Source organism: Equus asinus, chromosome 5 (assembly GCF_041296235.1).
Source record: "Equus asinus isolate D_3611 breed Donkey chromosome 5, EquAss-T2T_v2, whole genome shotgun sequence".
NCBI classification, from domain to species: domain Eukaryota; kingdom Metazoa; phylum Chordata; class Mammalia; order Perissodactyla; family Equidae; genus Equus; species Equus asinus.
Window position 1 is genome coordinate 16,073,168 of NC_091794.1, and position 15,311 is coordinate 16,088,478.

Below are 15,311 nucleotides of genomic sequence, written 5' to 3' on the forward strand. Positions count from 1 at the left end.
TGGGTTGAGGTGGAAGGGTGGAAACGCAGAAACTAGGGATCCAGAGAGGAGGCTGGCTCCACTCCTGCTCCCTTGCAATTCACTTCAGCAGAGTGACAATATTCCACATCGGCCAATTTCCATACTTTTAAAAAGATGACACTAAAAACATAAATATTTCTGAAAGTGAAAAATCGCTTAAATGTCTTCAAAGCTGAATCAGATATGATTTACTTGGGTGTACTAACCTAAAGAAATGGTTTCAGAAACAGTTCCCAGATAACCATAAAATGAAGCACAGAGTTCCCTTATAGAAAACATCCTGTCCCAATATGCTTCCAAGCTGAAATCAGGAAATTTCTGGCAAGAGTATTTAAACCGATCATAGCAATCATACAACAGCACGCAGAGAAAAGCTGTCTCTAAAGACCTAAGAACATAAAGTATAAAAGGTTTAAACAGGAATTTGAATATGAACCATGCTGCTTAGAGCCAATACCTCAAAGGATACTTAGTGACTGGGGCATACTCTAGAGCCTGGAAGTCAGAAGAAAACTAGATAGGGGACACTGGGCAAGCAACTCGGAGTTTCTAAGCCTCAGATTCCTCCTCAAAAATGGTGTCACAAAAAAAACCCTCTACACTGCCAATCCTAAGGAATTTTTTTTTTATGATCTAATTAAATAAAAAAGAACCTGAAAATATAAGATAAATTCACATGTAAGGTAATAACACCATCTTAGGACAAGACTACTTGGTATCTACAAAGTGTCCTGAATTTTTTAAAAGGAAATGATAAATGATAAATAACCACATAGTAGTGATCTGATGAAGTGCCAAAATCTGGTGCAGAACATAAAAATAGCAATGATGCAAACAGCTGCATTCGAGATGAGAGGTGCAGCAAGAATAGGAACGAATAAGCTAATGCATTCAATAATGCACCAGGTAGCCCCAGGGAAAAAATGGAAGATAACACAATTCTGTTTTAAGGAGTTTTAAAGTGAGCCAGGCAATGCAAGTCTGGTCCTCCCGCCTCTCTGACAGACACATCAGGAGCTTTACCAGCTTCAGATGCCATGCGGTTTCTGGTCTCTCACCTGGATACCCAGGTGAGCAGGGAGGGAAGGGAATCGAACATGATTAATAGAGGTGCTCCATAAATGACTGCCCGAAAGCACGCTGAGAGGAGTGCCAGGAATGGGGAATACCTGACGGGCTATTTTCCATTCAGTTTCCCCGCTCTAGGTGGGCCTGGCAGGTTCACCCTAGCCTGTTCCCACAGAAGCTACCTACATGCTGGTGTACAAGTTTTTGCCCAAACTGAAAAAAATACCCTTTTCTACTTAGCCACAATCTGCGTCTCTCAGAAGATGGGGCTCAAGAATTCTTATTTTGAAAAAGCTCCTCAGGGGACTGTAATGCATGATAACCAAGTCTATGTCACTCCTAAGTATTTATCTTATGGTGGCTTCTGTTGCAATTATTGTTAGCATTTGGGTACAATAATTTTTAACTTCTCCACTTAGATTGAAAACTCCTAGAAGGCAAGAATATTTAACACTTTTTTTAGTGCCCCCTGGTACTTACAACAGAGTCTAGACATAGTCAGGGTCAGTAAAGCTGGTTGACTGAATGAGTATATGCTATCAAGCAGAATAAATGAATGAGTGAATGAATGAATGCCATGGTTTGAGGGATGTCAAAGGGCCAGTTTTTCCACTGGCCTGCCACTGTACTCTCAGATTCCCATCACTTACCTTTTGGGCTCTGTTTCCAGACAATGCCTGGTAAAGTGTACCAAGGTTCCCGGGAGGGATGGTGTCAATGGAGGATTACAGTGATAAAGCGTGAGGGGCTTGAAGGACCAAGGCAAGAGACAGAAGCATGTTCCAGGAACGGCCAAGAGCCCTGGTGCAAGAGAGGCCAGCACTGAAGGTGAGGTGGAGGTTACTACAGGGAGGACAAAGAAGTTTCCCAGGAAAGAACTGAGAAATCAGGGGAGTCGGGCTCAGGAAGGGCACGTCGACATGTCAGAAACAAATTCTAGTTCTTCCCAATTTGTCCAGGGCTGGCTGCAAATTTAGTGAGGAAGGGAGAGGGGAGGAATGTTAGATCTTGGGCCAAAAAAGTGAATATGCTAAGGAACTTAAAAACACAGTTCAAATTCCAATACCACCACGTCAAAGGGTCTAACCTAGTGTGTGTACCAGCATTTTGTTGTATTACCTAAGTGAGTGAATCCTTAGTTAGGATTTGAGAATATTTGTTAATGTTGAAATTGTGTTATAATATTGCATTGAAATTTTCTAACACTACTACCACAACTACTTTTAAAAGAAAAGAGAGAGACAAACACAGAGTGACCAGCATTCCTATTAGGGAAAGCATGGTGCATCTGTAGAAGAGATACACGGATGAGCCCTTACAGTGGCGGCGAGACTCTGAGCACAGGCTCAGTCAGAGAAGATGGTGGCCAGTCACGAAGAAGAAGAGGAGAGGGACTTGTTGCTCCAGAGAGAAACTAGGAAGAACAAAAATGAAAGAAGGGAAAGAAAGAAGCCTGAAAGGCTGGGCTCTGCATGGGGGACAGGCCAGTGAGGCAAAAGGCCACATGGCAAAACCAGATGTGGATGCAAGAGCTGGAGGATGACACAGCTGACACCAGAGAAACAGACACAGCAAACGATTTCCACATCCAGGCAGATGGGCCACAGAACCACCTGTGTTTTGTCACTCTGGTAAGAGTTTAGTTTCTGCAATGAGTGAGTGACCCATTATAGTAAACGCTCTCTATCCCCTGGGCTCACTATTTAGAAAAAATGCTATCAAGTTAAATTGCAGGAGAGAAAGCGACTGAGCTCTTCATGCATCCACTGAGTCACTTTTATTCAAGAAATATGTATTCGGTGTCTACTGAGGTCCGGGGAGAAACCCTGATGAGCACAGTCAGAGGCCCCGGTCTCCCGACACCCTCGAGCCCACTGACATTTCTTGGTTCCTGCTTGCAGCAGCTACCTTTGAGCTTTTTTTCTCCACCTCTACTATCCCAACTTTCTTTGATCAAAATCACCCAACTTAATTTCCTAAAACACTCTCTAGAACAAAGAACAACAGACAGAGAGCCAGGGATTTGCAGGAAAGCTGCACAGTGGATGGGCTGTGTCTAACAGCTCCTTTCTTCTCATGTTTCTTCTCATTGTTAATTACCGTTATTTTCATCTGCAACCATCTAAAGTAAATTGCAATATAATCGGAAAACACGGTTGTTTTAGGGAACCATCACCCACATGCTATACAACATAGGAAGAGTGAGGTACAGGAAAACACATCTGACTCAGAATCCAAAGGATCAAGCTGTAGTCTGGGACTAGCTGCTCTTAACCCGATGACCTTGAGAGAGTCATTTACCCTCTCTGGGCCTTACTTTTATTACCTGTAAAATGAGGGGCTAGAACAGACGATCCCTGAGTGCCTTCCTGCTCTAAGATTCCTTTTGCTCTAAAGTTTTGTAGCAAAAAAATTATTATAAGTTAAATATTTTCCAACTCTGGCAGTTAAAAAAAATGAACTACCCATTCTGAACATTTAAAAATAGACACCTGAAAATAATTCACAGATATGAGACATAAAGTTCTGGGAAGATCTTTAAAAAAAATTGGCACATAATGCTATTACGAAATCCCCATTTAGTGCTTTTATATTTAAACAGTTTAATTGGAATGGAATCTCAAGTTCTTCAGATTCTTCTTCTACAAGTTTCCTCCGGCATGTACATTTCATAGACCACTTTTAACTCCAGCATCTCATTTCCACTCCCTTCATGCCCTCACTCACGTTGTTTCCCCTTTATAATACCTCCAGTTTCCCTTCTTTATCCAACAAATCCTGCCAGCCATTCTTTCTTCACTAAGCTATCATTCCAATTCCTGAGATCAAACACTAGGTCCTGAGAATTTAAAAACAAATTATGGAAGAGTTTTCTAGGTGGACTTTTTTTTCACTGAAGATTTCCCTCAGCATACTGTAGGGATGACTAGGTCACCCTCCTACTTAAAAACCTTCAAGAATTTACCTTTACCAAAGAATACTTAAACTCCTTGTCCTGGCATTCAAGGCTTTTCACCAGTGGATGAACTTGGCAACCATGTGCTTGATGATCCTCAGTCAATCTGGATGGCTACACTTCATGCCATCATCCCATTTCCCCATTTCCACCTGGGAACATCCTACCTACTGTGCAGAGCCCAGCTCAAGACTCATCTTCTTTCATCTTTTTCCTTTTCTTTCTTTTTTTTTTTGGTGAGGAAGACTGGCCCTTAGCTAACATCTGTTGCCAATCTTCCCCTAGTTTTTGTAATTGGGATGCTGCCACAGCATGGCTTGACGAGCGGTATGTAGGTTAGCACCTGGGATGTGAACCCACAAAGCCTGGGCTGCCGAAGCAGAGTGTGCAAATTTAACCACTATGCCACCAGGCTGGCCCCCTCTTCTTTTTTTTTTTTTACTAAGGAAGATTACCCTTGAGCCAACATCTGTGCCAATCATCATCTTTTTTTGCTAGAGGAAGAGTAGCCCTGAGCTAACATCTGGGCCAATCTTCCTTCACTTTATATGTGGGTCTTTGCCACAGCATGGCTAACGAGTGGTAAAGGTCCCTGCCTGGGATCCGAACCCATGAACCTGGGCCGCTGAAGTGGAGCGTGCAAACCTAACCACTATGCCATGGGGCCAGCCCCCCATATTCTTGACAAAGCCTTTCCTGGCACTCTGTAGAAGCCTCCTCAGTCACAGTGACACTTGCTTCTGCTAAGTTCTCAGCAGCAAAAAGGGATGCATTAGGAAGTTTATAATGCTACTCACACCTGTACTGTTTGTAAATCTTGTTTTCCCCACAAAACTGTGAGCTCTTTGAGGACAAGAGGTCATGTGTCAGGCTCCTGTGTATCCTCCCCGGGGCCTGATGCTGTTATACAGCTGCACAACTCCAGACGGCGCCATTCCCTTCTACATTACAATGCTTTTACATACTGTTCATTCAAACTTTCACCCTGAATTAATAACAGAGTTGCTGGTAGAGAAGTGATTACACACAGGAACAAGAACTGCCCCTTGCCCCCAAATAAACAAATCGTTCCTTCGACATCCATGATTTTGGTTCAAGAATCCAAAGTTGAACTTGGAAATGAAAAGAAGAAAATGCAGGGGCCGGCCCCATGGCCAAGTGGTTAAGTTCGCACGTTCCACTGCGGCGGCCCAGGGTTTTGTCAGTTCGAATCCTGGGCACGGACATGGCATCATTCATCAAGTCATGCTGAGGTGGCATCCCACATGCCACAACTGGAATGACCCACAACTAAAAATATACAACTATGTACCGGGGGACTTTGGGGAGAAAAAGGAAAAATAAAATCTTAAAAAAAAAAGTATTTAATTTTAAGATGATGGAACAAAGAAAGGTGTATTTGAAGATAAATTCTTTATCATTCACAAGCCTAAGAGAGAGCTGATACAAAGGCGTCAAAAACCTCTAAGTAAGCTGTGGAACAAAAGACAGGGGAGTGGGAGGACTCTCTCGGCAGGTCTGCCCTCCTAGACGGATGTTCCCTGCCTGCCTAGTTAACGTTCTAGGGCAGACAGTGATTTCTATCAATGAGAATTACTGGCATGTAAACCAAACTCTGTCTTCTGAATGGTAAGAACGTCCAAGGTAAGATGCTACTATAGCAGAGGACAAGGGAAAAAACATAACACTTGCTTCCTTTAAAAAAGGAAAGCATGTCCATTAGTATATTTTAATCACATCATTTTTTTTGCTTAATTTTCAGTTAAATTTTTCTAGTTTGGGATGTAACATAGAAAAACAGTGATCACCATATTTTATAAGAGGATGAGATGATTTCAGTGAACAGCATTTTTAGAGTTTATTTCTAGAGTCTGCAGGAGGAAAGACGTCCTAGATAAACATACTAGAAGGATTCTCATGGTACAAATAAGAGTACCTGTTTTCTTCCCTAAGGTCATTTTCCATGGCTTGTGTCTCCCGCTCCAACTTCTGGGATCTTGTGTAGTCTCTCCAGGCCCGCAGGACCTTTAGCTGAAACTTCCAGTCAGACAGGGTCCCAGCTTTCCCCAGCTTAATCCTATGATCAAGAATCAGCTTGTGCCAGGCAGAGAAATACCGTTTTTGACACTGCAATGGGAACATTTGGAAAATCACCACCGATCAGCGCTAGTGTTTCTAATATCTAATAGTGAGAGTCCTCTCTGCAGATCCCCCCCTCGCACCTTTTCTAACAAATCTAGGAACTGCTGTCTTGATGGAAGAGGCGCAAAACACAATTGCCTAATGCTAATAATGGCAAGAAATACTCAAGCCATGCAACTGAGGCACACTCAGCCTCATGACTTAAACTAAAATATTAATTCTCACTGTTACAGCACCAGTCCTATGGGGAGATGGGGTAACAGTCACACTTAAGATCTAACTTAAGGGGCTTGTTTGAAAAGCTTGAAAGACCTGCTTCCTACAGGATCTCCCCTCCCAGGCTGCCCTGGAGTTTGAAATACCAACCATTTAATTCATTCCTGTTCCTAACACCACTGATGTCCTGCACAAATGAACATGGGAGATCCCACAAGGATGAAATGGGGTCTCTAGTCGCTGGGAACAAGACAGCTGAAAGCAACAGCTTCAGCTGGACCACCACTGACCATGCTAGGGCTTTGGTGAGCAGGCCTAGAGAGACTAGGTACTCAGGCTGCTTACAATCTTCTACACGCATTTTGACAACAAATCGGACAAGGTATACTCACCCTAAGGATGTCCCCAGAGAAGTACTCTTTGTCCTAGTCCAAGAAAATCTCTTAGATCTAGTCCTTGCCTACATCTTCTATCTTCCCAGCTGACTTTATGTTCCTACTACATCAAATTACTTTCAGCTCTTGCCTTACACCAACCATACTGTTTCATACTTTCCTATCTATGGTCATACTAATTTCCCCATCCTTTTCTGCCCTCTCTCTGCCTACTTCAGGAGTCACCTCTCTCAGGAAGCCCTCCTATTACCAACTCCTCTCCCCAAATGAAAGTGCCCTTCCACTGTGTTCCCAGAGCAAACTATGCTTTCATCAATCAAAACACTTGCCATGCTATGTTATAATCACCTGTTTACCGGTTTCCACTAGACGTGAGCCTCCAGAAGGAAAGGACTGGATCCCATAAATGGGAATGCCAAATTTAGGAATGGGCTAACCGTGGGGAGCACTAAACCAGAAAGTAACCTCTTAGGAAGTTACCTTGTGGGAGGTACGGGGGATGCCTGATTGACCAGCTTCAAGAACTTGGTAGGCTTACCAGGGTCAGCCCTATTGACTGCTTCTTTCTCTATAAAAATACCTATCTTTTACTATTTCAACATTTAGTAAGCACCCACCGCTGTGTTTGAATTTGGGAACTGTGAACAAAGCTGTTTAAGACATAATTTCTACTTTTAAGAGGTTATAGGGAGAGAGAATATATAAATTAAAAGACCAATAACATAAGGGAGCATATGCTAGAATTCTTAGAAATAGCCCATTTGGTCAGAAATGTTTTCTACATAGGAAACCATTATACTGCCATTTAGACAAACTATAAAATCTTTATTATAATTTCTCATCGGGAAAAATCATGACAAACTTTAAAAAGCCCTTATTTCCTTTCCATTACGTCAAATGAATGCACATTTCCAGACCTTCACCTTAGATCCCACAGCAGGAAGGAAGGGACGGAGGGGGGAGGAAAGGAGGAGGAGCAGGGAGGAGGAAGGGAGATTTGGGGAACAGAGGATATGCCCTCAGTCAGAACAAGGAAAAGACGCACAGCTGCCAGTTGAGGGGCTGCGCTTTCTGCATTATTATTTGCTTATCTATTCCACAAAACAGAGCAGGAAAAAAAGCGTTAACTTGCGTGCTATAGTCAAAAGAAAATATCCTGTCTCTATTTACCAGATTCATTTAAGAGATTCCTCTTGAATGACTTGATGAAATAGTCTATGTATAGCTATCTCTAATTTTAACTCCTGGAATATTTCTAATGTGGAAATAGTAGAAACACAGTCCATCTTCACATTAATACTCTGTTAATAGTGTACTTCTTGGATTTCCACATTTCTTCTCTGTGAATTTCAAGGCACCTTGCACGTACTATTTTATTAATTCGTAGACCATCGTTACAAAAGAGAGACTGCAGATATTATTGTGATTTACCTTACCAGGCGGAACTTCAAGTAGAGAAGGGTCAATGACTCAATTCACAAAGTGAAGAGTTAGTAGTACCTAAGGCTAAAAAGGAAACATTCTGGCATCCTGATGACCCAATCTACTAGGCAAAAGTCTCTTCTAAAAAGGAAGGGCAAATTCTTTGATTCTTTTATACTGAAAGAGAAAGAACTCACACAACTTACTACAGTACAAAAGCACTGCTAGAACACCTGAATTCAAGAGGGGAAAATCCGAGTTTATAAATGCTATAGTCAATATATGTCTTTAAAATACCTACATTTAGACTTTGAGAGCAAAATGATCAGTTTTAAAGGTCTATAATTCAGTTTCACTAAACAGAAGTTAACAGGAGCAAGGTGACAGACTCACAGAGCAACTGCTTTCTTGAAATCGACCTGCCATTGGTTTTTTTCCTGCCTGCTTAGAAAAGCGATTCCATTAAAATTGAAATAAAAAAATAAAAGTGTGAATCAAGACTAGCCACTTACTTATTCTTGATTTATAGCAAACACTATTCAGGCAAACAGGAGTCCCATAAATGTGCTTGGAGGAAAATATTTGGGAAAGGAAAGTACTCTAGGTCCCACCTTCTCGAGGAGAAGATGCCAGCACTCTGCTTTGATTTAGAAGGGACGAGAAGTGGCACACTTGCAGTCACGATCTATCTATTCTTTCTATCACCCCTGCCCACAGCGGAGTCCCTGCTGCTCCCAGGCCTGCTTCTCCTCTTCAGTTCCACACTCTGGAAATACAGTAGTGCTCTATCCCTTTGCTCACTGAAACAAGAACTATTACTTAGAACCATAATTGGGTTGGAAGAAGAATACATTCTGTTTAAGCCAGAAGAACTTAACGTTTTAACTAGCCAGGCAACTAGTCTGACCTCCCTCCATTTCTGCACCACGTTTTTATTTCTGATAGATTTTCAAATTTAGTCATGCATTTTTTTTTTTTTTTTTTGGAGGAAGATTAGCCTTCAGCTAACTACTGCCAGTCCTCCTCTTTTTGCTGAGGAAGCCTGGCTCTGAGCTAACATCCGTGCCCATCTTCCTCTAGTTTATACGTGGGACGCCTACCATAGCATGGCTGCCAAGCAGTGCCATGTCCGCACCCGGGATCCGAACCAGCGAACCCCCGGCCGCCGAGAAGCGGAACGTGCGAACTTAACCGCTGCGCCACCGGGCCGGCCCCAAGTCATGCATTCTTTTACTAACTTTCACCATCTCTTTACCATAGTTATGCTGTTAATTAAGGCTTGATACAGGTAAATAAAATACAAAAAAATCACTGAGGGAAAAACTGTTCCTAAGCACATATCTATAATAATTTTTTAAAATAAAATACTACAAAGTGAAATTTTGAAAGTTTTTAAAGGAAATGCTTTTCTCCTCTCAAAATCTTTCACAAGACATCATTTGATTGTTAAGGATTCTACTCAAGAGAAGAAATTGACAGCTTGCCCTGCTAAATTTATTACCTGCACTGGAGTTGCCCTCGTTTTGCTGGCAAGAAAAGCTCTTCCCTGAAGTGTAATCACACTGCTGTCACGGGGAATGATTGACGTTAGGTGGAACAGCAATTTGCTATCTAATCTTCATTGTAATTCTAACCCTGTCACTAGAGATGCTTGTTCTGATTAATGAAGTGGGTAACTCATCAAAATTCCTCAGCTATTTCCCTTTTGTCAGAAAGCTCAGTGATAATTGCATCAAAATTCTCAGTCATGGAAAAATAAACAATGAATTGTAAAGAGGACAAAAATGTCAACAAGTTGACAATTTCTTTCTGCTGAACAGAACTTCGTGGTGGTGCAACCAGTGGTCTAGGGGAGTGGGCCGAGGCTGGAACGTTAGGAATAAAGCTGCACTCTCCCCAGAACCCCAACTGACTCCTTGCTGCTCCCAGGCCAAAAAGTACAGACACTTTACTGCTACACAAAAAGCAATCCCCAACTTTCTTTGCTTCTGGGGACCACCATAACTAGGAAAAGACCCCAGAAACCCTATGAAGCGCCTGGAGATTAGGGACAGGAGGATCTTTATCATGGCAAAATAAATGCCCCAGGGAAGGAGCAGCCCTGAAAAGCAGTACCCTGGGACCCATCCTCTCCTGATTTTCATAATTCTGCCCCAAAGAAAAGAGAGGAAATCATTATGTCCCCTACCCCAAAGATATACACTCTTATAAATAATTATATTAGAGAAAACCCATTCAGTTTCCAGTGCACAGTGCTAAGACCTGGATGGGCTGCTGGGTTCCACGGAAAGTCCAGAGGCCTAAACTTTGACAACCACTGCTGTGCAAAATGCTACCATTGGCTACAGACAAAAAGCTACTTTTGTTATATCCCGGAAGATGTGATGCTCATTTTACTTCTGTATTTAAGTTTTTTCTCTTTCCTTTTTTAAACTTAAAAAAACCCCCATCTTATTACAAAAATTTAACAAACATACACAAAAGTAGAACAGAAGAATAAACCCCTCATGCAGCTTCAAAAACTATCAACATTTTGCTAATCGTGCTTCAGCTCTCCTCCACCCACTTTTTTCTTCCTGGAGTATTTAAAAATAAATCCCAGACATCAGACATTATATCATTTCACCCATAAATGCGTCAATAGGTATTGCTCACATAAGGACATATTGCAAATTCTTCTTAATTCTGCTAAGGAGTGTCAATCAGTAATATTGTTGTAATTACCTAATACGGCTTCACTCCAGAAATAGTACAATTTCAGAAAGCAATTGCTTAGTCTCACTATACTAAATTCTTTTTTTTTTTTTTTTTTAAGATTTTATTTTTTTCCTTTTTCTCCACAAAGCCCCCTGGTACATAGTTGTATATTCTTCGTTGTGGGTCCTTCTAGTTGTGGCATGTGGGATGCTGCCTCAGCGTGGTTTGATGAGCAGTGCCATGTCCGCGCCCAGGATTCGAACCAACGAAACACTGGGCCGCCTGCAGTGGAGCGCGCGAACTTAACCACTCAGCCACGGGGCCAGCCCCTCACTATACTAAATTCTTAACCAACAAAACTCTCCGGGATCTTCTGAAGAAGAATGACCATAAGACAGCCTATAACTTGGCAGCCTGGACCAGCACGCATCGCCTCATGTCTCTTAAGAGCAGAGGCGGACCTATCGCTCCCATCACACCTTTCCTTTCATTTCTTCTTCCAGACCTTACTCCCCCCTACCAATCCCCTCTCCCTGCCCACTCTCCCTCACCCCAAGTCTCTCACACACACACACACCATGCTGGAAATACCGCTCATCTCAGAATATATTAGACAAATGCTTGATTCATCCCGAGGGTAGTCTGTCAGTAAAACGATGATGTGACGTCATTTGTTCCTCACCCATATGGCTCTCAAGATCCTTATAAATATTCACCTGAAACGTCCAGTGTTTAGGGGACAAGCTATTGCATTCTGTACGATTTTAGAGAATGGGTATCATTTATTTTGGTTCTTTTCTTAATTTTTTTAAAAGCAGAATACTTTTTTAAAAGAGAAAAAAAGTCATACGCAAATGAATTGGAACCTCTGGGATCAAAAAAAGCTTCATGGCATTTCAAAAAGCAAAATACCAGTGCAATGTTTTGGTAAACTGGCCCTCACTGTCCCTTCTGTGAGAATGGGAAACCTGGGTTACTCACAGGATAAGGGTAAGGAGGAATAGAAGCAAATAAACCACCTCCTTACCAACACTGATAAAATTTTACTTGGAAATTTTCCATAGAGTTAGCTGTATGAAGTAAGACATAAAAATGCTTCAAGACCCTTCTAAAATGTATAGTACACGTTGTCCTTGGCAATAAGCTTAGAGGGGAGAGTTACGTGAAGCCTGATATTCTTCATGCGTGTGCCTGACATTTCTCTTTCCCTGCAGTTTTATTTGCAGAGAGGCTTTTCCTTCATTTCCTTCTCCAAACATAAGACAACATTGCTGAGAGTCTGGTTGCTATGTTTCAGCTCAGAAATGGTTTTACTTCAGTGGTGTGTGGGCAGTCCTGATAAAACTAAGATCTTTGGGAAGGAATCACACTATATAAATGAGGTACTTAACTACAGGTTTCATCATTTTGTCAGAAAAAATCCAGGCTACTCTTCCATATTTCTCCACATTCCCTTTTGGAAGGTGCTATGCCACAAACATAACATTAACAACAACTCCTTTGGTCTTTATTATCTTACTCTCTAACAGAAAAACCCAATCAAATATGCAAACCAAATCTCTCCCCCCTAGAATTAAGATTTAGGTTAGTATCAACCCATCTTTCATTGTTCTCTTCAACTTTCACAAGCAGGAAAGGTCTCAGACTTTCCTATCATATTAAGAAAACATAAAATGTATTTCAGAATAGGGTGAGAATTAGGCCATTTTCCAGATAGTATTAAGAATTTCACAGTTAATCCCTTGTTGTTCCTGTTAATTAGCAAGGACATGTGGATTGCTGAATCTCCTCAAGAGATCTCACTGTGAGATCAAACAGGAAATAAGACAGGTTCAAAGCAGAAAGTTTCTATACAAAAACAGATGTTTCTGATAAAACAGAGGCCTGGCAATGAAATGTGTGGGAAAGACGCATGAATAGTGTTGCACCCGAACCTGTGTTCGGCTGAGAGAGCCTGCTCTGTTCCTCTCAGAAAGTCCAGTAAAGAACGCGGACCAACTCTGATGTTAAGAGACTGCCTGGGTGACAAACACAATCCAGAGTCAAAGCATGAAGAATACAGGAATTAAAGAAGGCTCAACCGGAGCAACTCCTAGGAACAGATTCTTTAAGATCTTACTGCAAATTCTCTATCTACTTGCTGTTGGGTTTGTGCCAGCGAACCATTTTTAGGATGCTGACAAGAGGGTCCTGTTGTCTAGCCGCTCGCTGCAAGCCAGGTAGGCATTTTCTCCTTTTTATCCTAGGGTCCATTTAGGTTGCTGAGTATCCAAGTTTCATGACCCAGGGGCAGCTTCAGGCTCCTTCAGAACCAGGCTGGGAATGTGGACTGGGACCAAGACAACGAGCCCAGAAGGCCTGCTACTGCAGAGGCGTTGTTACTGGAGGACAGCCCTGTCTCGAGTCAAGTGTAAAAGCCTGAGAGGTCCGGCAGGTGCATTTTCCCCATCGCTCAGTCGCACCTGTGTGCACTGGGGAACTGGCAATCAGCCTCACTAACAATATCACAAAGGAATAACATAATCAGGGGAAGGCGAAGAACAGAGCCAACCTAAGTAACAATATTTTGGCTGAATAAGGCTGAAAACAAAAATAACTGTACAAATATTGTACAGTAAATTTGTTTCCATAGCAGTATGGGTTAGCAATTATGAAACTGCTTTTATAGTACACTAGGATTAAACAAGTAAATATATTTTCGATAATGAGCTCCAGGTTTTTTCACTGCCAGAGAAGGAAGTGATAAACAAGGAAAGGGGAAAGGCAATAGTAAAACCTGTGGTGCTGGATCCGTGTTGAAGTTATCACTATGAACTCATGATTATTTTAATATACACACAGACACAGAACTAAGGTACAACTAAGGAAGCAGGAGGACAGTATGACTTCAGTGTTGCCGCACTGGAACTGAAGGTATCAGTATGAACTCATGGATTTTAATATGTGTACAGAGAGACACAGAAATAAATATAACGCGTGTGTATGTGTGGGTTAGTACACATACATCTGTTTCCCAGCCCTATCTGCTCAGAGGGCCCAGAAGCAATGACACCCCAGTAGCTGTGAGAACACCTACTATCCAGACCTTGGTTTCTAAATGCTATTCTCTGGGAAAGGGAACCAAGGTTCTGGCTGAAGTGGCTGATTCCAGGATGAAGGCAGCAGGGAAGGTACAAGATGAGCCTGGAGTATCTTGCGGTGCCTGAAAGAAAGGAAGTGCCCAAAAAAGGATGGAGCATTTTGAAAGAGCAAAGGAGTCAGCCTGAAAGATTTCCCAGTGGCCAAAGTTAGAACAGTTTGAGTAACAAAGTAAACAATGATAATATTAGATTATACCCATAGAATAAAACAAATATCCATGAGTTTACACTGATACAAATAAATAATTGAATAAATAAAATGGGGGAGGAGGGACAGTTTTTCCTTCTAGAAGAATTTCAATTAATAAATGGAGAAGAAATGAGGGAAATACAAAATCATCATTAGAAAAATACCACATTAACAACTGTTGCAGGCAAAATCTACCAATGGATGCTAAAATTAATAGGTAAAAATTTAAGGAGAAACAGGATATTTGCATGGTTTCACAACATCTCCTCTAAGACATTCACGAATTACAAAGGGAAAAATAGTAACTTTACAAAGGACAAACCCAACACACACAATCTTAAGTCGAGGATAACATCAACAGTAATAAGATGAATTAACATTATGTACTCCCTGATATGACATATTGAGACGGGCAGAGCATCGCTTCTTGTTGTATTCTTATCAAAAATGCATAATCTCAATCTAAGCAGAAGAAAACATCAGAAACCCAAATTGAGAGACACTCTACAAAATAGCTGACCAGTACTCTTCAAAAATGTCTAGGTGATAAAAAACAAGGAAAGACTGAGGAACTGTCACAAACTGGAGGAGACTTAAGGAGACATGACAACTAAATGCCAAATGGAATTGAGTCCTGGAACAGAAAAATGGACTTCAATGGAAAAACTGGTGACATTCTATTAAGGTCTACAGTTTAGTTAGTGGTATTGTACCAATATTAATTTCCTAGTTTTGATAATTATACTATGGTTATGTAAGATGTTAACATTGGGGAAAGCTGGGTGAAGGGTATTCAGGAACTCTGTGTACTATTTTTGCAGCTTTTCTGTTTGTCTAAAATTATTTCAAAATAAAAACTTATAGGGGCTGGCCCCGTGGCTGAGTGGTTAAGTTCGCGCGCTCCGCACGCAGCAGGCGGCCCAGTGTTTCGTTAGTTCGAATCCTGGGCGCGAACATGGCACTGCTCATCAGACCACGCTGAGGCAGCGTCCCACATGCCACAACTAGAAGAACCCACAACGAAGAATACACAACTATGTACCGGGGGGCTTTGGGGAGAAAAA

General features: G+C 41.7%; 1 protein-coding gene across 2 annotated transcripts in view; it reads right to left on the bottom strand.

Annotated features, from left to right (window-relative positions):
- The window catches only part of CCDC191 (coiled-coil domain containing 191), a 70,381-nt gene that overhangs the window by 35,769 nt on the left and 19,301 nt on the right, over positions 1-15,311 (bottom strand). Inside the window, exon 8 of one of the 2 annotated variants that reach the window (XM_044771564.2) lies at positions 5,982-6,172. The exons of the other annotated variant lie outside the window; for it this stretch is intronic. Coding sequence (XP_044627499.2) covers positions 5,982-6,172 — 191 coding nt within the window. The remainder of the gene's footprint in view (positions 1-5,981; positions 6,173-15,311) is intronic. 2 annotated transcript variants of the gene reach the window in all.